This window comes from Sorex fumeus, unplaced genomic scaffold, assembly GCF_029834395.1.
Source record: "Sorex fumeus unplaced genomic scaffold, SorFum_2.1 ptg000095l, whole genome shotgun sequence".
NCBI classification, from domain to species: domain Eukaryota; kingdom Metazoa; phylum Chordata; class Mammalia; order Eulipotyphla; family Soricidae; genus Sorex; species Sorex fumeus.
In genome coordinates, this window is record NW_026606152.1 from 4,822,229 (window position 1) to 4,845,830 (window position 23,602).

General features: G+C 52.4%; 2 protein-coding genes across 2 annotated transcripts in view; one reads left to right on the forward strand and one right to left on the reverse strand.

The window, feature by feature from the left end:
• Nucleotides 1-19,074, reverse strand: part of STK32B (serine/threonine kinase 32B) — a 210,576-nt gene extending 191,502 nt beyond the window's left edge. Inside the window, exon 1 of the mRNA XM_056132782.1 lies at nt 18,906-19,074. Coding sequence (XP_055988757.1) covers nt 18,906-18,957 — 52 coding nt within the window. The 5' untranslated portion in view covers nt 18,958-19,074. The remainder of the gene's footprint in view (nt 1-18,905) is intronic.
• CRMP1 (collapsin response mediator protein 1) overlaps nt 1-23,602 on the forward strand; it is a 328,086-nt gene that overhangs the window by 302,605 nt on the left and 1,879 nt on the right. The gene's annotated exons all lie outside the window — the stretch shown is intronic.

The window sequence follows — 23,602 nt, forward strand, 5'->3', positions numbered from 1 at the left end:
TGTACCTCATGGTGTCTCACTAATATAAAATTTTTTTAAAAACTCATTTTAATACCAATATAAAATATAAAAGGAAAAAAAAAGCTGGGGTTGTGCTGAGGCTCTCCTTGTACTCCATGTCACCAACAACAGGACCCACTGATTTTTCAACAGATACTCCCGAGGATCACTATGCTGAATGCCTTGTGGTGTTGCTAAGGGCACAGAGAGAAAAACGGTGGATGAGGTCATTGCTCAGTAGAATGGATGGTCCAGTGATGCAGCCGAGAAATGCAGAGTGCCCAAGGCTGTCGGCACTGATGGTGAGGGAAAGCAAGAAGGAACCCATCCCTCTCCCCCCCCAACCTCTTCTGGCCCAGTGACCTAGCTCTGAAGAGAAATCTCTGCTCAGTAAAATTTTATAATGAAGAAATAATCATTTCCCTTCTGGCCCTGGCTGAGTTACAACAGAAGTCCAAGTACCTTATGACATTAATTTCTCCTTTCATATAAGCGGCCTCTATAGCAACACATGTGGAGTTCATCCTGCTGCCTTCTTGCAGCCTTTAATTACCACATATCCAGTTCACCAGCTTAGAATTCAACGTCTCTTAAGCACATTTCCCCACTGTGTTAGCTAAGAGGATGCAAAAATGCAGATTGTGTCAGTGTAAATCAGCCTCATGAATATGCAGTATTTCCTAGTCAATAAAAAAATGCAGAGAAAAGTGCTTGTCAACAATACAGAGTAATAAGATGGACTCAGAAGACAAGAAAAATGCTCTGATGCTTTGACCTGATAATTCCACTCCAGGGAATTACAACTCTTAAGAAAATTGTGGCCAAGTCAGCAGGGAGAATGGGAATTATAAACAATTTGGCATCATTGATAAGAAAGAGAAACAGGAATGAGCTAAATAACCCTAACAGAGGACTAATTGAGAGAATTACAGTATGTCCAAATAGAAAAAATACAGAAATATGGAATGATTTCACTATGACAGTCACCATTATTGTTGGGAACTGGATGACTGACCTCAGCCTTTCATTTTTACCCTGGCCCCAGGGTCAGCCGAGTGCTGGGTTCATGTGCCGGGTGACTGGTTTGGTCAATAGGTGGTAACAGAGGTGGTAACTGCGGTGATGTGTGTGCAGAGATGGTTCCTCTTCCTACACATCTGACCTCCCCATGGGGAGCCCCGTTCCCAGCCTGAGTCAGAGACAGGAGCAAACTGTGAATGCTCCCTATGTCTCTCACTGGATACTGGGCTGGCGCAGTTAGACAAACTTATGGAGACTCACTCGGAGCTGGGCACAGATGCAGTAAGAAGATATACAAACATATTTATATATATAAAGCAATATACATATATCTACACACACACACACACACACACACACACATATGCCAAAACTGCCCAAGTTCGATTCTTCCGCCCCTCTCGGAGAGCCCTACAAGCTATCGAGAGTATCGTGCCCTCACAGCAAACCCTGGCAAGCTACCCGTGATGTATTTGATATGCCAAACACAGTAACAAGTCTCACAATGTTACTGGGCCCGCTCGAGCAAATTGACAGTGACAGTGACAGTGATGCCAAAACTGAAAAGTAGGAGCTAGTGGGCTGTATTTGCAGTTTTAAATGCTGACGAGTTTGTTCTTGGACAGGAAACACTAGGAAATCTGTCAAAATTTGAAGAGCAATCAAAATTTATCAAAATGAAGAATTTGTTCAAGTATTCTAAGTTATGGCCTTCTTTAATGAGTATGTATTGACTGCAGACCAGAACGAAAACAATGTATCAGAACTGCATGTGTTCAACATTGAATTTGAATTCATAAAATGATAAACTGGTCTTAAAAAGAGGAGAAAATGAAATTAAATCCAGAGTTAACAACATGTGAGGTGAATTATGACTCTAGTTGGATCATTTTTATAGGGGCAAAGTGCTGGGTCGGGCTGGGCCACAGATTCTCCTCATGGTACTCAGACTGCCACGCAGTGCCAGGGATCAATTCCAGGGCCCTGTGAATGCCAGGCATGTGTTCAAGTACCTGTGATATCTCCTGGACCTGATTTGTATATATTTTTAATTATAAAAATAGCGACAAAAAGGGGTTGGAGCGATAGCACAGTAGGTAGGGCATCTGCCTTGCACGTGGCCGGCCCGGGTTCGATCCTCAGCATCCCATATGGTCCCTCGAGCACCGCCAGGAGTAATTCCTGAGTGCAGAGCCAGGAGTAACCCCTGAGCATTGCCGGGTGTGACCCAAAAAGCAAAAAACAGAAAGAAAGAAAGAAAGAAAGAAAGAAAGAAAGGAAGGAAGGAAGAACGAGCAACAAAAAGGAGCTGTGTGTTAAATTTTCATAAATGACATACAAACAGTGAGTACAACATGAAGAATATGTTTATCCATCTCAGTAATAAAATACATATTAATGAAACCCTCAAGTTACATCTCAAGTTTAGTAAGTTAAAAAAATTAATGCTTCTTGTATTATTGAAAAAACTCTAATGAAAGTGTAATCTGTAGGCCATGCTGGTGATAGATCCCAAACCTAAGCCAAATGTTTTTTGGATGTGAGGATCTTATAAATTATAGTCATTTAATCTCTGTTTCAATAACCACACTATGGAATTCATACTACAGAAAGGGCGAAAAAAAAACAAATGTCCAGTGGAGTTTAGGACTAACTCCCCGGGTGGCATGAAAGGTGGGAGATTCCAAGGCACCCAGAGGAACAACGGGTTCAAAAACTATGACAAATGGAGAGACACTTCAGCAGCTTCCTTTCTGTGGCTCAAATTAATCCTAGTAAAAATAAGCACAAGAGGGAGCTAGATAGTACAAGGCTAAGGCTCTTGCCCTGCATATGGCCAACCCCAGACGGGTGCCCTGACACCACATGCAGTTTCCAAACCTCCAGGAGTGATGCCTGAGAACAGAGCCAGGAGTAGCCTCTGAGCACTGCTGGGTTGGACCAAACACAAAATCAGTATTAAAACCCAAAAGCAGAACCTGCACTCTAGAATGAGAAGGAAAATCAGAAGATACCCATCCTAGCAAATCTCAGAGCAGAAAAATGAACCATCACTCATTTCTTTCCAAGTGGAACAAAACTCTCGCTCTGCAAGGGAAGAAAGCTACCAAGTGGAAATCCTAGAACTGGCTGAAAAATAGTAGCTGATATCAAAGTTAGTTGGATAAGACGGCATAGTAGGGCTGGGGAATTAGCCCAAAGGTGTGTGTACATGGAGAAAGTCCAGGTTTGATTTCACTAATGGAAGGGAAATCCAAACAACATGTCAGAATCAACTCCCGAGCACTGCCAGCTGTGGGCCCAAAACAAACGAAAAAGCATAGCATTCATGAAACAATCTAAAAATAATAATACTAGCCAATATGGACTGTGCCAGAGATGAGTGTATCACGTTACATATCCCATCTTCTACAATGTCTAGAACACACACAAAGAATACGACTGGATGGAGGAATGAGAGCAATCTTCCCCTGGTCTAGGCACCCACAAAAAAGCACCCACAAACCCAGAAACATGGGTGGGGTGAACCAGGTGTGTGCCTTGCCTGTGGCCTACCCAGGTTTGATCCCAGCATCCCATATAGTCCCCAGAACTCCACCAGGAGCGATCCCTGAGTGCAGAAAGAGGAACAATTCCCAAGCACTGCCAGGTGTGGTCCCAAAATCACAACAAAGCAAAACACAGACACACGTGTGACTGAGTTGCTAAATTTAGGAGAATTGTTTAAATATATGCAGGGGAAGAAATAAATATAGTTGACAAACACATGAGGAATTTCAGAAAAGAGATGGAAAAGTCTGACATAGCAAAAGAAGATGCTAGAACTAGAAATACACAACCTTTAAAGTTTAAATGCACTCAAGAGAATGAGCAGATAGGGCGACACGGGAGGGTCTGTGAGCTGGAAGGCAGGTCACATGGAAGCCTCCAAACAAAAGCCGAGGACAGAGATACATTTCACACATTCGCATGGGGGGATTGGACAGAAGGTTATCAAGTGATCTGGTAAGCGTACTAATGGGGTGCTAGTGTGTGTGTGAGTGTGGCGGGAAATGGGGAGCGGGTGTGGGGAGCTTTCTGCATTTGATCTGAAACATCAAACCACAGTCTCAGAGGCTTACAAACCCTAAGCAGAACAAACACAAAGACGATTCCATCTTGGCACATCACACGCAAATGAGAAAAATCAAAACAAACCAAAAACTCTTCAAAGAAATCAGAGATCAAAAGACACATGACAACATGACACTGGCAGGCGAGTGAGCTGAAGGATAGCTCACCGAAACCAAGACAAAAAAATAACGAGACATCTTTAAAATGTCCCTAAAGAGCCATTAACTTAGAATGCTGTGTCTACCTAGCATTTCAAAACAGAGGGTCAAAATTATTTTAACTAATAAAAACTGAAACGTTTTAAGACTCATTACCAAAGAAGTGAGAGCATGTTCTTCAGGAAATGAAACTGAAGAAGAAATAACAGAAAACTTTGATTCTTCAGGAAATGATTGAAAGCACTGGAAACAGAATATACATAGACAAATATACATTATTTCTTCATTGTCCCTTTAAAAAAAATTTTTAATAACAAGTGATGGACTGGAGCGATAGCGCAGCAGTAGGGCATTTGCCTTGCACGCAGCCAACATGGCAGACCCGAGTTCGATTCCTCCGCCCCTCTCGGAGAGCCCGGCAAGCTACCGAGAGTGTCTCGCCCACACGGCAGAGCCTGGCAAGCTCCCTGTGACGTATTCGATATGCCAAACACAGTAACAAGTCTCACAATGTTACTGGGCCCGCTCGAGCAAATCGATGAACAACGGGAGGACAGTGACAGTGACAATGACAAGTGATATTTAAGGACGAATCAGGGGCTGGAGCGACAGCACAGCAGGTCGGGCATTTGCCTTGCCTGCAGCACACCCCAGTTCAATTCTCAGCATCCCATATGGTCCCCCGAGCACTGCCAGGAATAATTCCTGAGTGCAGAGCCAGGAGTAACCCCTGTGCATCGCCGGGTATGACCCAAAAAGAAAAAAAGAAAGACAAAGCAATAATCTTATACTGTGGGTTTTACATAATCCACCGAAATAAAAACATACAGTGAGTCAGGGCAAAAACAGGGAGAGGGAATGAGTGTTGTAAATAAACTGTTGTAATTCTACATTGCATGTGAAATCATATGACTTAATTCATTAGACTTTGATAAATTAAGATTGTTTATTATTACCCCTACAGCAACTCTTTAGAATTATAAGGAGGTTTAACTAAAAAGGCAACAGTTTAAATAGAGTGAAAAAGTGTTAAGCCCAGATCGATTAAAAAATTGTACTTTGAGGGCCAGAGGGCATTTGCCTTGCATACGGCCGACCTGGGTTCAATCCCTGGCACCTCATATGGTTCCCCTGAGCACCACCAAGAGTGATTCCTGAGTAGAGTGAAGAGTAAGACCTGAGCATCGCCAGGTAAGTCCCAACGCAAAGGAAAAAATTGTATTTTGCACTTTAAAAATACCACAAAAAGAAGAATCCGAGGAACAAGGACAGAATGGGGGGTGACATGAATGGCAACACCAACCACATAAGAATCGTATTAAACAGATGTGGACTCCACCCCTGCATCAAAAGGCAGAGCTCTTCAGACCAAACAAGAAGACTTGCCTGTCTGCTGTCTGAGAGATTTTTCCATTAAAAATACTGATACTGATAAATGCACAGTGAACCGATGAAAAGGTTTCCCCTGAACACAGTGAGTTTTACAAAGCTGGTGCAACGGGTGTGAGGAAGGCCTCAGAAGCTAAAGCCAGCTGTCCTGCAAACGGAACGCTGCGTCTGATACCCAGTACCTGTCCCGGGCATTAAAAGAATCCCCGCAGCTTTGCTATCTGGTCCCCAGAGTGGACACAGGGCATCTCCAGAGCCCCACAGACAAAGGCGTGTGAGCAGCACCAGCCGCGAGTGTCAGAACCCCTGCCCCACTCCACGGCGCCTGAGCATCCCCGCGTGATATGGGTGATACGGGGTTCCCAGGTCTTGGCTTGAGCCTGGACAAACAGTGGCTGGAGCTGACAGGAGGGAGCGGCTTGAGGAGAGGCAACGCAGCAGGAACTCCACGGCCAGTGCCAGTGCGGTAAGGGCAGGATTCCTGCACGGTGAGTGGCTGCCAGCCACCAAGCCTTGGCGTGTGCTAGACGCAGAAATCCCCAGCCAATCCACAAAAAAAAAAAAAAAAAAAAAAAAAAGCTATTACAAGTCCCGGACCTTACAGCAGCATCTGGTAAGTACTGATCTATAAATACTGCCGTTGTAAAGAGTGGTCTTTATCCCTGCCTTATCAGTTCACAAAATAGTTCTCCGGGGCACACAGGTAAAAGAGTTGAAAGCCACTGCAAATGTAGCACGTAAAAACACAGTTCAGTTGGCAATGTGAAGTTTGTCTGTAGGGTATAGGCTAAGCTTTGAAAATCGAAAGCTTTCAGCATGAAAAACCAGCGGTATTTGATAGAAATCACACTCCACACATCTCAAATCAACACACTGTCTCTGAGACACCATCTCCTTTGAACAGAAATCTGTTTCAGAATCCAACATGATGTTCTGATCCCTCACAAGCAAGTTGACGAATCCAGATGGGCAGCAGGTGTACCTTCCCCAAATCAACTGAAGACTGGAGCCACAAACCACCAACAAACAAAAAAAATCAAATTCCCAACTTGCAAACCAGAGTCTGGCCTTGTAAGTTACTTTCTAGCTAAGAAGGAAAGGAATCACAGCAAGTTTTCTTTGTCTCCTCACCCAACATGCCAGAGACATTAAAGGGAACTCCGGGATCATAAACAGAACAAACAGTGAACAGAATTCCTGAGAGGCGCTGACCCTCCATCTGAGACCACGGAGAGAGACCCAAAAGGTTTGTGATCTTCTGTAAGTCATAAGTTCCACTGTAAATCATTTCCAAGTGCAAATCCACCACAGTCAGGATTCCAGGAACCGCAGGAAGGGGTTTCCTTCAATCCTCCTGAAGACGGAGGAGTGATTACAGTCTGCAGAGCACAATTCTAAGAAACTGTGGAAACTCATTAAATAGAACATGCTGTGGCTTTTCAGTTTTGCTTTAAACATGTACTCATAAATAATTACTTTTTTTGGTTTGTTTTGGAGTCACACCTAGCAGTGTTCAGGGTGACTCTTGGCTCTGTGCTCAGGAATTACTCAATGGAAGTGCCCTGGGGACCAGATGGGATGCCAAGGATCGAACCCTGATAAGCTGCAAGGCAAGTGCCCTATCTGCTGTGCTATCTCTCCAGACACCCCCAAGTAATTACATTTTAAATGGAATTTCTAAACAGCTTCTGCTATGACATAATTTTTCGATGGAGATTAGCTGCAGTCCCTGTAAGAGGAAGCACACAGGTGATTTCCACAGGACCAAGGAGCTAGACTTGGGGGTGTATTGCGGTTCCCATGCACATAAGTGTCCAGTAGTGAAAGTAACCCTCCCCACAGTGAACAGGCACCGCAGGCATTCACCTCCCACCCCTTCCGATGGAGTTTTAAAGCCCTGCCCTTCCTGGCCTCGCATTTCTGCCCCTGTCTGTCTGCAGCTCACATGATTGTCCTGAAACTGCTCCCATCACTCCCCAGATGAAAGCATCATCTCCTTGTCAGGGTTCGCTTCATGGGCCTGTGACCTGCATAGTCTGCGTGGAGCTCGGTGCCCAGGTGCCTGGCCCAGCGTGGAGGTCCAGGCCTTTAGACCATCGCTTTGGAAGGAAGCCCAGCAGAGACAGAGGCGGAGGCGAGGACTCGGCACGCAGCTCCCCTACTCGTAATACACGTCACGCTCTGGGCAGATTTGGTCCAGCGCACCAGGTGTGGGGTTCTGTGATCCAGGTGAGTGAGCCAGGTCCACGCCGCAGTAAGCGGGCCAGACATCTCTTCCCACCAGACTAACTGGCTTTCAGCAACAACGCTGCTCCGAGAAGACGGAGGGTGAGGAAGCCTCGCGGGCTAGCTCTGTGCATTACGTCTGTGGGCTCGCCAGTCAGCCACACGAAGCAATACTGCAGGACAGAAACCAGCCCCATGATCCCTGCGGCCCCCCACCTTTTCTCGGCCCCCAACAAGCTGGCTTTGGAGAGCACTGGCTGATATCAGAGGTGAGTGACACCAGGTCCACTCTGCTCCATGGCTCTGCTGAACGTGCTCTGCTGGGGGGAGAGAAGTGTCCGCTCTGTGCACACATGCTGGACACTCCGACGGCTCCATAATTGGTTTGGAGGTCACAACTGCGGTGCCCAGGAACTTCTCCCAGCGCGGGTGCTTGGCAGACCAGGTGGTGCTGAGAATGGAACTGGGCCTCCCACTTTCAAGACAAGCGGCCTACCTCTCAGCCACCTCCCGGGCCTTCCCACTGGGTCTAGAGTCGCACTGCACAGGCTGACAGGAGGAGCCGGACCCCTCTTCCTCAGGCAGAGAGTTGCGAAGAGACAGGCAGGAGGTAACAAAGGGGCAAGGTGGGGGCCTTGGATGTGTTGGTGGTGTGGAGTGTGGCAGACGTACTTACCTGACCCACAGAGCCAATGACGCTGCGAGCATGCGGACTCAGTGATAGTTGCCGTAGACCCAAAGTACAGTGATTAAACTTAGAACTGCACCTCAGAAGGAGGTGGGCTGGGGTGCAGGAGGGAACCAAGAGGCAGTGTGAAGGGAAGTTGATAGTGGTGGTGGGATTGGTATTAGAACATACATGCCTGAAACTATTATGAACAGCTTAGTCAACCACAGTGCCCAGATTTTTTTTAAAGTACCACGCCACAGAGCAGGCCGCAGTGGAGAGCATAGCTATGAACACACACGAGGAACTCAGTCTGCAATAAAAACGGCAAATTGCAGACAGATATGTAAAACCTGGGAGCCTTTTTTTTTTCTTAAATGAAATTTAAGGTCACCAGAAACGATGCCTCCTACTCAGAAATGAGGAAGCACGGGGTTGTGTTGAGAGCAGCTGTGCTGGGACCTCAGGAGAACTAGAAACTCTAGAATACTGTTTCCTCAAAGGGTGCCTGAGGTTATTTCCAAGAAAGAGGAGAACATTCTAGAACATTCTAGGGAGAGCTGTTCCAAGAACCTGGAGAGGAGCAAGTGGAGCCATGTGAGAAGGGAGGGCTGCAGGAATGTGGAGAAGAGCCGGGGCAGTTAGGGGGTGCAAGGATTGGGGCGAGTTTTCCCTAAAGCAGAAGGCTCTGTGCCCCGAAACTCCGCTCCTGCAGACTTCTGGTCGAAAGACCAAGAAAAAGGTACAAAGTCACCTTCTTCAAACCCCAGCCCGAGAGGCGTGGCAATGAGGAACTGGGGGAATAGCCACGAGAAAGGAAAGCCCCCAGGAGGGGTCGGCTCAGGGGACAGCACCTGCCAAAGCCCCAGGGAATGGGCGGGGGACAGAGGGACACCCCTCCAAGGGTCTGATTCTGCAGAGCCTGCAAGGACAGGGCAGAGCCTCGCTGAAAGGGGCTTGGAGAATGCACGGGCTGGCAGCAGGGTCCCCGCCACAGGGGCCAGTGGGGCCGGAACAAGCCTGGGCCCGAAGCAGGTCCCTAGCTGTCTCTGCAGGGGCTGCTCAGACACCCAGACCCCACACCGCTGCTTCTTCGACTACATGGAAACTGTCTCATGTCCACTCCCGGCTCTTCCCTGGAACGCCCCACGGGCAATACTGCTCCATGGCTCTGCTGAACGTGCTCTGCTAGGGGGAGAGAAGTGTCCGCTCCGTGCACACGTGCTGGACACTCCGACAGCTCCATTATAATTGGTTTGTGGGTCACAACTGCGGTGCCCAGGGACTTCTCCCAGCAGATGGCCAAAACGGAGCAAACAAAGGGATGAGAGTTGGCCCCAAGGAAACCAGAGGTCATGGGAATTGATGCTTGCCCAGAAAGGGCTACCAGCCGTTCTCCTTAAACAAGTTTGTTTGATATGTTTAGGTGACGACCAAGTCAGATCCTGGGCATTTCAACAAAGAATCAATCCTTATGAAAAGCGACCAAAAGATAATCATTCTAAAACCGAAGACAAAAGGTATTAACTAATATTAACAATCGTACTTAACAGCAGCTATACAAACCCGAAAAGATCTTTTAAAATAGGATATAAGGGAAGAAGCCATAAAAAAAAATTAAAGACTCTGAAAGTGACAATCAAAGGGTCTAGGCAGCTCACTGACTGAGGGCACTTGCCAGGATGCCAGTGGCCAGAAACCACGCCCTGGCCACACTGCAACTTCCCCTCCCAGCATCGCCAGATGTGGCACCTATTTTAAAAAAGAAAAAAAAATTACAGACAACAGAGGGCCTGATGAAAAATCCCAAATATCTGTGCAACTTGATGTGAGGAGAAAGAGAAAATGACAGGAGCGAGATCAAAATTCCTCCCAAGCCACCAAAGCTACCAGCACACAAACTCAAGAAGCATGAAGAGAAGGGGAACGTGACCAGGACACCGCACGGAGGCTCCATACTGCCCAGTCCCCGAAAACCTTCAAGTAAGCTTGGACTTGCTAGATAGTAGAAATATGCAAGCTTAAGGGGAAATTAGGACCAACGCCGTCTTTCAAGAGAAACAATGAAACCCAAGTCTAAAATGGGGACAATAGGACTAGAAGTTCAAAATACTGAAGGGAAATGCATAGAATACAGATTCTATGATGGCATAGGATCTGATGCCAACAAAATTATTGACAACTGAGATGGAGAGTAAGTCCTTTTCAGACGACTGCAGGGGAAAATGTGTCACAATAGGCGTATACGAAAGGTCACACTAAAGGAAGTGTGTTAGGTAGAATAAAATTACTCTTATGAGGATGAGCAAAAATTTGAGAAACCAGTGACTTCCATCCCAAAACCTAAAAGATGAGCAGTAAATTAGAGCGAAAAGGACGCAGGAGAGTGAAATGAGAATACCAGCAAGTCAGAAGAGCGCAGGGTCAAAAGCTATATTTTTAATTCAAGGAAATTTTTAAAAAGTCTAAGCAAGATGAATCAACCAAAATAAAAGATAAAACACAAGTTTTCTAAATCAGAAGGCAAAGAAGCATCACTACAGACCCTAGGGGCACTGGAAACTAAAAGGCGTAGAGAGACCGTCCAGCGGAGAAGCCTGCCTTGCCTGCAGCTGACCCAGGTTCAACCCCCCAAACCACACGTGGTTCCCCAAGTACCACCAGGAACGCCACTGAGAATAAAGCCAGAAGTTAGCCCTTAGCACTGCTGGGTAGGGCTCAAACACAAGCAAAACACACTAAGAGAATGTAGTCTGAACAACAGTGTGCCAGTGCATTTGAAAGTGGGAAAGAACAGCTCCATGCCAACTCTCACAGAGAACTGCAAGGGATGGTACAGTTCCAAATTCCTTCCATGAGACCACTACGTACTTGATACAAAAGCCTAATAAAAACACGAAGCGTGGGAAAAACAAAGAGTGTACTCTTTTTTTGCTTTTCTTTGGATGACATGTTTAAGTCAATAAAAGGCAAGTTTATTATTACTTCTAATGTTTGGGAGGATTCATCTCTGAAGGCTTGACTTCTTTAGAGCAAAGCATTTACTATAGATTCAACTCTTTCACACACAGCAGATTATTCTTATATTAAAATTCTCCCCATTATTTCTGGTAAGTTAGTTTTCAAAGTAAGTGTTTTATCCAAGTTGCAAATGCACTGGCACCGTGCTCCTAACATCCTTTTAGGAAAAAGTTATAAACAAAATATTAGCATCTAATCCAATAATATAACACATCATGAAATTCTTGACCTTAATCCAAGAATGAAAAGTTGATTTAACATATTTAAATCCTTCTAAAATGAAATTCTTCACCTAATCTGGAAAAGGAGCAAAACCACGAATCCACTCAATCGATGTGGAGAAAGCATTTGCATGAATTCAGTTCTCGCAGATTTGCAATAAATTAGGAAGAAGGAAACTACCTTAGGGTGACAAGGAACAGCAATCTCGTACAGCAATGAACTGTGAAACAGTCGAGGCGTTCTGCTGCAAAGACTGTTGGGCTAAAGTAGCACTCATCTATCACAACAGTGACTTCAGAGAAAAGAATTAATCTCAGGGGTACTGGTTGACAGGCACTGGTGTAACTCCACGTTATCCCACTTTGCTCAGTACCCTCTCAGGCTGAAGTCAGTTCCACTCTTTGGTTATCCAGAGAGAGAGGAAGAAGAATCTATGAATCTTTTTATATATGATTTTCACTGAAGCCAGACTGCATTCGCTACTAAATATTCAGGGGTGCAGCTTTACAAATCAGCGTCTTTACAGGCCACTTTAAGTTCACAGCTGAAAGTCCAATTCCATCCTTCGTGTGTATTGATGCCTTTCACTCACTCTATTTCCTCTTTCCCTCCAATGGTCCTTAAACTCTCTCTAATCAGTAGCACATGTCCCCTCTGCCACATTGGTTGAAGCAGGCACATCGTCGTTAGCTGCCCTTGAAGGGGAAGGAGGACACTTCTGTGCACACACAGAGGTCAGTAAGAACAGGACATAGGTGAAGAGTGGTGACTCCCAGGTTTCTATTCATGCTTCACAGATGGAGGCCTCTGGGAGGTCAAACAGAGACACAAAGCCTCAGTGGATAAGAATCTTCCAATGAGGTTCTGCAAATCCACAGCTGTGGCTCAGTGGTGGAGCGCCTGCCCTGCGGGGGCAGTGTGAACTAAACCCCTCGCAACCCCTCCACCAGAGTCCTATGGGTCCCAGCACGGCCTGTGCCATCCCTGGCACCACAGACATCCTCTCGACTAACCCAGTGCAGCAGCATAAGGCAGGTGGGCAGGGTCTGAGAGAGGGGCTGCGGGCTGACCACTAGCCTCTGCTCCCGCTGTCACCGGCTGAGAGTGTGGCCTCACCAGGGAAGTCGGATCTCCTCTGGGGGGCTTCAGAGCTGCCAGGTCCCTTCCAGAATCCCAAACTCCCTCTCCCCAGGGCTGTCTGAATGAGAATCCCCTTTCCGGGTGTGGAACCCAGTCCCCTGCTCTGCACACATGGGGTACCCTCTGCCTGCAACTGCTCCCAGCCCAGCTGTAGCATCTGAGTTGTCTCAGGGCAGTGCTCCTTCTACTGCTCCCAGCAACATTCCTGGCCTGAGTGCCTCACGCCAGCCTCTGAAAATCCTGAACCTTCTTCTCAAGAGACGTTCAAACACTCAAGCCTCAACAGGCACCTTGCGGCCACCTGAACTTCCTGCTCAGCCCAACTCATCCAGGAGCACCATCGCCCCTCCCGCGCCTCCGGACTCGAGAACCTGCGCCTTTTCTCTCTCTGGAGGGAAAGGAGCGATCTCGAGGGACAATGCGCAGGAGTCATCACAGCAGGGGCTGTTTCTTAGGAACTCCTGGGGCTCTCCACAAACCAGGACTGGGCAAATCAGAGCGGCCATGGCCGAGTCTGTCCAGACCAGGCTCGCGAGGGCAGGCCAGGAGCAGGGAGGCAATCAGAGACCCCAAGTCAGGGCAGCCCTCAGGAGCTTTCCAGGGAGTAGGTCTGCAGGGCCTGCCCGTTTCCCGGCTGCTTCTGAACCTCAGAGGAAGGGAAGGGATTTGCTCTCCCCCCCCCCCCGACCCCCACCCCACAAATTGCTTCCAGATGCCTTCAGGGCTTCCACATCTTGAGGCTAGACAGGTGAGAACACTTATTTCAGCATCAAACGAGTGACAGAGTCACCAGAGGCTCCCGGCCATGCGTCCCCAACATCCTCACAATGGGGCTCACTCAGTCAGAGATGCCCCTCCGCTCCATCCTCTTGTTGGCCCTCCAGCCCTTGCCACAAAGCTCATCACCTGCACCCCTAGTTCAAATCGCACATGGTGCAGCCGACCCCAAGGCAGGCGTGTGGTCCCATGGGGTGAACAAGTCTCACCTGCCCTGGGCACAGCAACTGGCTTGAGATCAGCCTGGGACTGCATCAAAACCCATCAAAACCAACCCTGAGCGACTGGAGCAATAGCACAGCAGGTAGGGCGTTTGCCTTGCACGCGGCCGACCTGGGTTAGATTCCAGCACTGCCGGGTATGACCCAAAGAGCAAAACAAAACAAAACAAAACAAAACAAAAAACCCAGACGTTTGGTGCAACGGCTGTGAAAAAACAAACACAGAGAGTGCTCTTCCCCTCCTCATGATGCGGGATAAGCCAGCAGGAGCACAGCGAGAGAGTGTCTGCGGGCCCAGGGGCAGCAGAGCAGGCCAGGAAGGAGCATGCTGGTGGGATGAGGAGATGCACACCTCCTTCGTCCTCCCTCTTCCTCCCATCCTCCCTCGCTTCCACCTTCCTTCCAGCTGTCCTTCCTTCATTCATCCATCCTTCCGCACATCCATTCCTCTATCCATCAATGCATCTTTCCTCTCCCCTCCATCCTTCCTTCTATCCACCCTCCCTTCGTTCCATTCATCCATCTTCCCCCGCTCCCCTGCATCCATCCATTGTCCAATCCTCCATCCATCTAACCAGCAAGCATGTGTGGCTCAGCTGTTCTGCGGTGTGAAGGCACCGCAGTGAATGAATCATACTGCATCTTCCAAAGAGATCAGCACAGGAACCTGCTCTCAGGAGCTTGTGGATGGAGGCAGAGAGACCATTAGGGAAAGGAGACAGAGGGGGCTGCTGGCTTTGATTCTTTCACTTGCTGCTTGGTGAGAGACAGGAGTAGGGGGCATTTGAGCAATGCGTTGGTGTGCTCCACACCCGTCTTAGTGGGATCTCTGGCTACTGCATCACAGAAGGAAGTTAGAGGAATGGTAAGGAGACCAGGAAGGACCCACTAAACCGTCAAGGCAACGGATGTAACCATGGCTTGGACCGGAGGTGTGGAGATGGGGAGAGAGGGCCCGAGCCAATGAGTTCCCTTAAAAGGAAATTCTCCAGCTCTGGTCTGGACCATCAGAACTCACAGAAACTTCTCTCCCGTGCCCTATCCCGCCTGGCCAGAGACCACCTGGTTATGAGGTGAATATATCCATCCCTGATGTGACACTTTCGTCAGACCCCTTCGGAAACACCAGTTGCCATATCTGGGCGTCCAAAGAGTGTTTGGTCCCTCAACTCCACCAGACTCCCTCCTTCTATCTCATTCAAGTATTCATTTAAAAGGGGCCAAAAATGCATAAAGTTCCCAAGCAATTTATTTATAAAGCTGGAGACCAAAACAGCCTAACCACCACACAATGAAGAAGATTACTTAAGTAAATGACGGTAGCTCCGTGGATGGAGTAATACAACCCGTTACAATATTAATTTTAAAGGCACTGTGGCTGTAAGAAACACTAGACAAGGACGAGAGGGGGCAGCAGGAGCTGGTATCCCTGCGGGAGGTGCACCAGGCGTCAGAACACCAGGCCTCGGGGAAGGACGACGAGGTGGTAGAAGCAAAAACCTTGAAAGCATCGTTGGCCTGGATTTGAGCAGATCATTGTGTTCTGGTTCCCGGAACACGCATCTGCTTGGATTCCCAGAATGTGACTGCTCAGAAGGCTTCCTGGAGATGGCCTCTGAAGGCTTGTCATCGGCCCCCAAGGCTGTGGGGAACGCCGTTACTCTCCCGCTACCGGCCCGCTCCCGGTCAGCTTCCCTGAGTTCCCGCATATCTGGGGGAGACGGACGCTCCCATGGGCCTACAGAGGTGGCCCAGGGGCCGGTGCTAGGGGCTGAATTGTGGGGTCCTCCTCCACCCTTGGCCCAGCTTCTCCCCACTCAGCCCTGGGCACCCACAGTGAGGTTCCTTACGTCCCCCTCCGTGAAACGCTGCTGGAGACACGGCAAAGCTGTCCTCACAGCACCAGCGATTTTGGGCTCTGGTTAATATTACCTGGACATAAGTTAAATTTTTGCCAGGGGAATGCAGGTGGTCACGGTACAGTTATGTCCTGGCAAATTCTCAGCTCTGGTTCAACCATTTCCAGCCAGACTTGATCTGCCTCTCCAGCCGCACACTCTGGTCAGGCAGGGCGCCAGCAGTCCCAGGACCCTGTCACTTCTCTGCTCCAACTCTTCCCTGCAACTCCACAGCACCCATAAGGTCAAGGCCAAGTACATGCCCACTGGGTCCACACAGGACGGCCTGGCACTTGGGTTCATGTCCTGCGCCTTCCAGCATCGCGGCCGCCCTGCAGGTCTACACTCACCTCCAATCTCTCCAATCAGCCGAGGTCAGCCTGTATCGTCTGGCTTTGCACGTTCTGCTCCCTCCCTCTGAAACACCCTTTCCTTCTCTACCAACCCCTCCTAGCCCGGCAACTCAAGCCAATGAAGAAGTCTTCTCCTGCTTCAGGTCAAAGGCCCCCCACCCCCATTCCAGGGCCCCACAGCCCCTGCATTCACTGCCAGGTTTCGGATGTCGGGTTTGCTCCAAGCAACCTGGGAGTCAGGCCTTTGCCCACGTTGTCTCTGCATTCGTGGCACCAAGCAGAGCTGTGAGCACAGGAAAGCAGATCCGTAAATGCCCACTAAAGCCAGGTGGTGGCAACAGTACCTTGGCCGCACAGAGAACTGACTGGAAAACATGCAGGCAAAGTGAGGCAAGTTAATGTTTCACTGGGCAGAAGCGGGAGAAATGTGGGCATCCAACCTCGTCATTCCAAGGGGCCCCACACAGGTACCAAGCCCCAGGGCTCGGGCTGCTTTGGGAATGAGGAAACGCAGAAGGAAAACAGCCAGAACTGCTTCACTGTCCGTAGCGCCAAGCCCCTTCCCTAAGGCAACACACGGAGACTGTTATGATGCAGCAGATTTCTCGACAAAGAAAGAAGAAAGAACGGCCGAGAAAACCACCTGGAGCCAGGAAACTACCTCTGACCCAGGTTAGAACCATAAGCCCTAAAATTGGGGTGAGGCATAAGTTCCCGTCTCCTCTAGGCCACCCACGGTTCCCATCAAAGGCTCCTGCTTGGGGCTGGCGTGTGTTCCCACAAACTTTTTCAGTCAAAGCCTATATGGAAGAGGTTGGATGGGGCTGAGGAGGCCGGAGGAGCAGGGCTAATGCTCTCGTAAGACCCCATAGGCTCTTCTTGAACGCCAGGAAGCATGTCCAGAAGAGGACATGGGGGAGGCAGCAGGCCAGGAAGGGCCCTCCCGGGAAACGGCCCGCTGTGCTCCACCTCCAACCTGCTGCCTTCAGGAAGAAAACCGGGAGAAAACTGGGGTCTGTTCTCCCCAATCTGACCTTCACACCCCTGTGGTGTGAACCCTGTGGTGTGAAACTTCGGAAGCCTGAGCAGACAGACAGAACCCACACCCCCCAGGCAGACGGGAAACAGAGCAAAGACCCCCTCTCTGTGTTGAAGTGCATCTTCGGGGGGCTTAAGGATGAGTGCTCCCCAGGGGACGGGGCTGGCCCTGGCACGGGACCCTCATGGTCACTTTGGCCTCCACAGAGAAGCTCAGGGTCAAGCTCGAACTCGTCTGGAGCCATCTGGCCACAGAGTGACTCCTCCTGACCACTCTGTCCACTCCTGACCCTCACCTCCTGCTTCAACACCAGGTTAAAGAACGAGGAAGGGCTCAAGCTCCAAGTGTCCAGCTCCAAGTTCCAGCACTGACCCTGCTCGTTGCTCTTGTCACCAAGGATGGTCACTCGTGATCCACAACGGACGAGGAAGTCCCTTAAGAACAGGTGCCAAGGACCAGACTCCACCCCCTTGGCCGTGTTCAGTGCCTGTAGATTGGGGGGGACGGGGGCTTGACTGGTTTTGCTTTTGGTTTGGAGGTCACACCTGGAAATGCTCAGGACTTGCTCCTGGCTCCGTGCTCATGGATCGTTCCTGGAAGTTTATGTAGTGCCAAGGACCAAACTGGGACTGGCCACACGCAAGGCAAGTGGCTCATGGTCTGCGCTATCCCTGTATTCAGTGTCCTTAGGTGAGGGGAGTTGGGGGTAGTTTGTCCCAAGTACGTGGCTGTCTCCCACTTCCCTGGTGGGTCTAGAAACTCTGATCTATGCCTGTGTGTGTGCACAGCCCTTGCTGAAAAGCACAGCCTCAAAGCGGGCTCTGCCGTCTAAGACTATGGCCAGAACATATCTCTTCCTGCCTCTCCAAGATGGGGACAGCAGATGACCCATGTTGGGGCTGCAGGAGGGGACCGAGAGCCTGACCCAAACCAGCTGTGCTCTGAGTGGGCCTTCACTGCAGCGCACTGGGACCTGAAGCCTGGCCTCCAGACCCCGAGGTGACAGCCACAGGCCACACAGAGGAGGTCCAGGCCGAGCTAACATCTATGGGGGAGACTGGGGCCTGACGCTTCCCAGGTCACTTAGCGGATCAGGAGTGACCCTGAGTCCCCGCTGAGGGCCCCCACATTTCAGAGCGGTCCAGCCGGTTGCCCTCGCACACACAGTAGGGGGAGGGGAAAGGGGGGCTCCACCGTGCAGACAATAGCACTCTCGACCTGCAGGACAAAGACCTGTCCTGAGAAGGGGTGTGGCAGGGCCGGCTGCTATCTGGGAGGCTCCCGAGTTGCGTGAAGAAAGTTTCCAGGGCTGTCCTGGGTATCTGAGCGGAGTGACCAGATTGGACAGCAAACGGCACTACCGTGGACAGCGCACACGCGCGCGTACACGCACACACTCCCGCGCGCGCGCGCGCACACACACACACACACACACACACACACACACACAAGGGGCGCGAGCCGGTCGGAATCCCCGGCTTCCTGGGGTCCCCAGCAGCAATACCCTCTGCTAGAAGGCGCTGGCCCCGCCCTGCCCTGCTCCCAGGTGAGGGCTGCGGGCGCGACTCTCGGGGAGCCCCGGCGCGCGGAGCTGCGCGAACCCTGGAACCCCGCGCGCGGCCCGGCCCGGCCCGCCCGGGGGGCGCCCGCGCCCGCTTACCTTCCTCGTTCTCGTCGAACACGGGGGGCTTGTGGGAGTGGCTCCCGCCCATATTCCGCCGCTGCTGCACCGCTACATGCCCGGCGCGGGTGCGGGGCCGAGCGCCGCGCAGGGGCGGGTCCGCGCCCGCCGCGCCCCGCGAACCCCGCAGCTCCTCGAGCCGGGTTGGCGGCGGTGGGCGGGAGGCGCGGGAGGAGGACGCGGAGGAAGGGGAGGGGAGAAGCGGGAGGGGGAGGGGCGGAGAGCGAGCGCAGGGGGTGTGCGAGGGTCGCGCCGAGGAGGCGGCGCCGGGGGAGGGCGGGGGAGGGGTGCGGGCACCCCCGATCCGCGCACGGGAGCCGGGCGGCTCGTGCGCACCGACTGCGCGCCAGGCCTCTCCACCGGCGCGCTCGGCGGGTCCCGGCGCCAGGGGTCCCCGCGCCCACGCCAGTGCTTCTCCAACGTGGAGTGGATGGAAGGACGAGGCGACCCCGAGACCCGGATCTCGCCCCTTCGCGGCACGTGGGGAACCGAGGCCCGATGGGCGTGGTCGGCGCGGGGCCGCTCCCCCCGGGAGCGGGGGCGAGGGACTGTGAGTCTGGCGGGGCGCACAGTGGGACAGTGGGAGGGGGACGCTCAGGGCCCGGGCGCCCCGCGGGGCGGGAGTCGGGCGCTCACGGGAGGGGTCCCTGGTCTCCCGCCGCCCAGCGGCCGGTCATCCCTGGCCACGGCCTGCCATCTGCTGGCCGCCGCGCGCCACTGTCCGGCCCAGGCGGAGATTCCTGTCTCGTGTCTCCCTCATCCCAGCTCGGGTTTCTGTCTGGCCCCGCAGGGAAGGCAGAGACATCTCTTTGTCTAACTCAGAAAAAGAAAGGGGGCAAAGTCTCTCCCCAGGGTGTCGGAAAGAACTGGAAGGAACTGAAACAGACGAGCAGCCCGGGCAGGGCGCCCAGCTCAGTCTGGGACTGACCCTAAGTCAGTGGGCCACCGGGAGAACTGACTTGACCTGTGTGGGGTTGGCGGCTCTCCCGTGAAGGGGGCTCCTGTGAACTCTGGGGGAGCATGCAGATCCTATCAGACTAGAGCAGTTGGGAGCGCAGCCTTGAAGCAAGAGCAGATGAGGTCTACACCAGGAGCAGGTCGAGGCGACAAGCCCCCCCAAAAGGAGAGGGAGGCTGGAGGCTGACCCGGCCCCTCCTAACCCCGCTGGGACTCTGTGTGCATCTGTGGAATAGGTGTGTCAGGGGCCTCTGGGGACTGCCGAGAGAGCAGGGCGTTGATGCTGGACCGTGGGCAGGTCTGGGCGCAGCTGCCCGCCCAGCAGCAGTGGTGGGAGGACACTGCCCCTTTGCTCTTCGCCCTTTGTCCTTTCGCCCCTCCCTGTCCTCACCCCCCGCTTCCTGGGGCACGAGGTGGGGGGTGTCCCCACGCCCCTTCTCTGTTGGTTGGGCGCTTGCCTCTGGGTTTCCTCCAGCCAGCCCAGAGAAGTGCCGAGTGCCTGGGGAGAGGCTGGGGCCCAGTTGCCGGGCTGGCGCAGAGGCTGGGAGCTGTTCTGAGCAAAGCCCCTGGCCCCGGGCGCAGGAGTGGCCAGGGAGTGAGGCCACTGCAGTGCTCGCTCCGTGGCCAGCCCTGCTCACACGCCAGTCTGCGCCACAGGATGCTCGCCCTGTCCCTGGTGCAACTGAGGTGGCTGTTACTTTGTGGCCGCACCTTTTCGTCTTCACCGCACACCTGGCGCGGGCAGAGCTCATGCGGGTACTGCGAGCGCAGAGCCCGGGCCCGGCCAGGAGCTGGCAGACGCTGGGGCGGAGACGGGCAGAGGCTGAGCAGGCCAGGGCTCTGCAGAGAGGCTGTTTCTAAGTGCAGCTCCTTATGTTTGTTTGTTTTTTAAGGAGAGGAGTGATGGGAGACTCCTGAAGAGTGCTCGGGTCGAAGGCCACTGCCGTGATTCTCAGGTCCCGAGTCTGCAGTTCAGTGCTGGGACCGGAGATGCAGTACTCCTCGGGCTGGCAGGATTGGGGATCCCGGAGCCACCCAGTGGTGCTGCAGGAGCCCCAGGGCAGAGCCACACCCAGTGACTTTTGGGGGCCGTATGATGCCAGGGATCAAACCGGGGAAGGCCACATGCAGGGCACCTGCATTAACCCCGTCCTCTCTCTCTGGCCCTGAAGATATATTTTAATGCCTTCATACTGTTTCACATATACAATTTTAAGCATCCAGAAACCCAGTGCTAACTCTCTCTTTGGAAATTGCTAGTGAACACTGAGCCGGCCCCAACCCACAAGAGCGCGGGCAGGAAGGGCCAGCAGGGCCAGGCTGTACTCAACAGAAGCCATGGTGGTGACAGGCCCCTGTGTTTTGGCAGGGGACAGGTTCGACCCCTTAGGGGCACGTTCATCTGAAGGTGTCAGAACTGCTCGCCTCTGGGATGCGCAGAAGGTGAGACCATGAACAGAGATCAGGGGCGGAGATGACGCAGAGCGGGGAGGCAGGGGGCTCAGACAAGCCGGGGACCTCCAGCAGAGAGAGAGAGTGGGCTGAGGATCCCCAGGGAACAGGATGCTGGAGTCTGCAGTAGAGTCTGTGATGGAGTTTCCAGAGTTTGCTGGAAGCTAGGAGGATGCGGACTGCCGTGCAGCCATGATCACAGCGGCAGGTGACAGTGTGAGGATTCGGAGAATTTGATTCATGGAATGTCCTGGAATCTGGCACCATCTGGTCTGCTGTAAACAGTGGGTGGTGTTTGTGAGGGGCTGTGAGGACCACGCTCGTTGAGGAGCCGCACCAGGGTCCTGGAAGCACCGCAGCCGGTGTGATTCTTCTGTCTGGTCCTGGCGTACGGCTTCTGCTGCCAGGGGTCCCTGAGAGGAACAGCCTGGGCCCATGCCCAGGCGGGAGACACAGCCCTGAGCCAGTCTGGGCCGCAATTGTGGGGTTGATTTCTGACTCCACAGACACCTGGATGTTCACATAATGAGAACCATCAGGAGCATGCCAGGGAGGCGGAGCCTGCTCGCTGATGTGGCTGATTGCCCAGCACAAGGCGTGATTGGTGGCCTTTTACTGCAGCCCGTGTTTACTGAGAACTTCCTACATTCCAGGTGAGTGCTAAGCCCTGGGTATTCAATGGGAATTAAACCAATGCAGCCCCCAGCCCCACTGCATCCAGCTGCTGGCCAATGACTTCAGCATATATTACCGTTTCACCCCTTCTTGGAGATGCAGGTGTCTGTCACAGACAAGTTCTTTGTCACAAAGAGGAGAATGAACCCCAATTCATTCGTGCATAAACGGAACTTGTTAGAGGATATTCGCTAGCTGACATAATACCTAGGACGGCCAGGAATTCAGCCAGGCAGAGGCAGCTGTGGTCCCGTTGTTCAGGGCCTGGCACCGAAAACACTGCAGCAAGTACGGCCTCGCCTCCATGCTCTCTCTGAAGTCCGGTTTGCACCAGGCTGGGGGATCCTAGGTCACGTGCCTCTGTCCCAGCTGCCAGGGAACCCGGGAAATGGAGCTCTGAGCGTCTTCATTGGTGTCGCAAGTGGGACTCATGAGGTGGAAATATTCTGCCCCAGTCAAAAGCCTTTGCAGGACCAGGGAGACGGCTCAAAAGGCTAGCCCACGTGCTCAGAACGCCGGAAGCCTGGACCCCGTGCCCGCAGCCTCCAGGAGCAGCCAGGACTGGGTCGTACTGACCAGGGCCCGGGCCGGGAAGGTGGTCGTACTGATGGTCTCTAATTGTCTCTTGCCAAACCCTCCACCCAGCAACATTATCCTCCAAACAGGAAGGAACAGACTCACAGACAATGAGGCCCGCGAGCAGCCTAGTGGGTCTGTTTAAAAGCTCTTCGGGTAAAAGGAAACTTCACAGTCCAGATCCCTGGACCAAACGGAATGCGGAGGATCCGAGAAGAACCAACAAAGGGAAAATGAAGCCTCAGTCCCAGGGAGCAGCAGGCAGACCCAGGGCTTCACCTGGGCGAGGCCAGTGCCTGTGTCTGAGCCGGCCCTGCACCGTAGCAGTGATCCATAATCAGTTGAGGAAAGAACATGGGCTCCAGGGAAGGGCAGGATCCAAGGAGGGTTGGGTAGCCACAGGGCAGTGCCAGATGACGGGAAAGTCAGGGACGGGAGGAGGGGCTGACGTGCCCAGGGCATGTGGCCAGTGAGACTGGACAGACCCCGACCCCTGCCTTTAAGGCCCATATCACAAGCCTCTGTCTGCACGAGCGCCTGGGCGGCATCCCGGGAATGAGCACTGGGCACCGAGTCCAGCTCAGAGCAGGATGCCGAGCACACCCTTCCACAGCCACGGGTCCCAAGGACAGCTCTGGAGCCCTCGGCGTGAGTCACCTGTGGCCCCCCACTCTGGCTTTACCGCAGTCCCCAGCGAGCCCAGCTGCCCCACACCAAGCACCACCATGCGCCAGGATCTAGGCCAAGTGTTTGACTCTGATCTCAGTCCTCAGTCCTGCCAACAGCCCGGTTTCCGGTCCTCCCTCACCCACTGGAACGAGGCCTTTGGTCGCCCCATGGAAAACCTGGCTTGTTCCCGCTGTTTTCCAGGGGCTCGCCAGAGGAGGGGGAGGTCAGGCTGCAGCGCAGCGACACCTCGGTCCCTGTAGGACATCCCCGAGCTCCCAGAACCAGGAGCTGAGGAGAGGCAGGACGCGCGGTCATGCAGCGCGCACCTTGGTGGTGGGAAAGGCGGG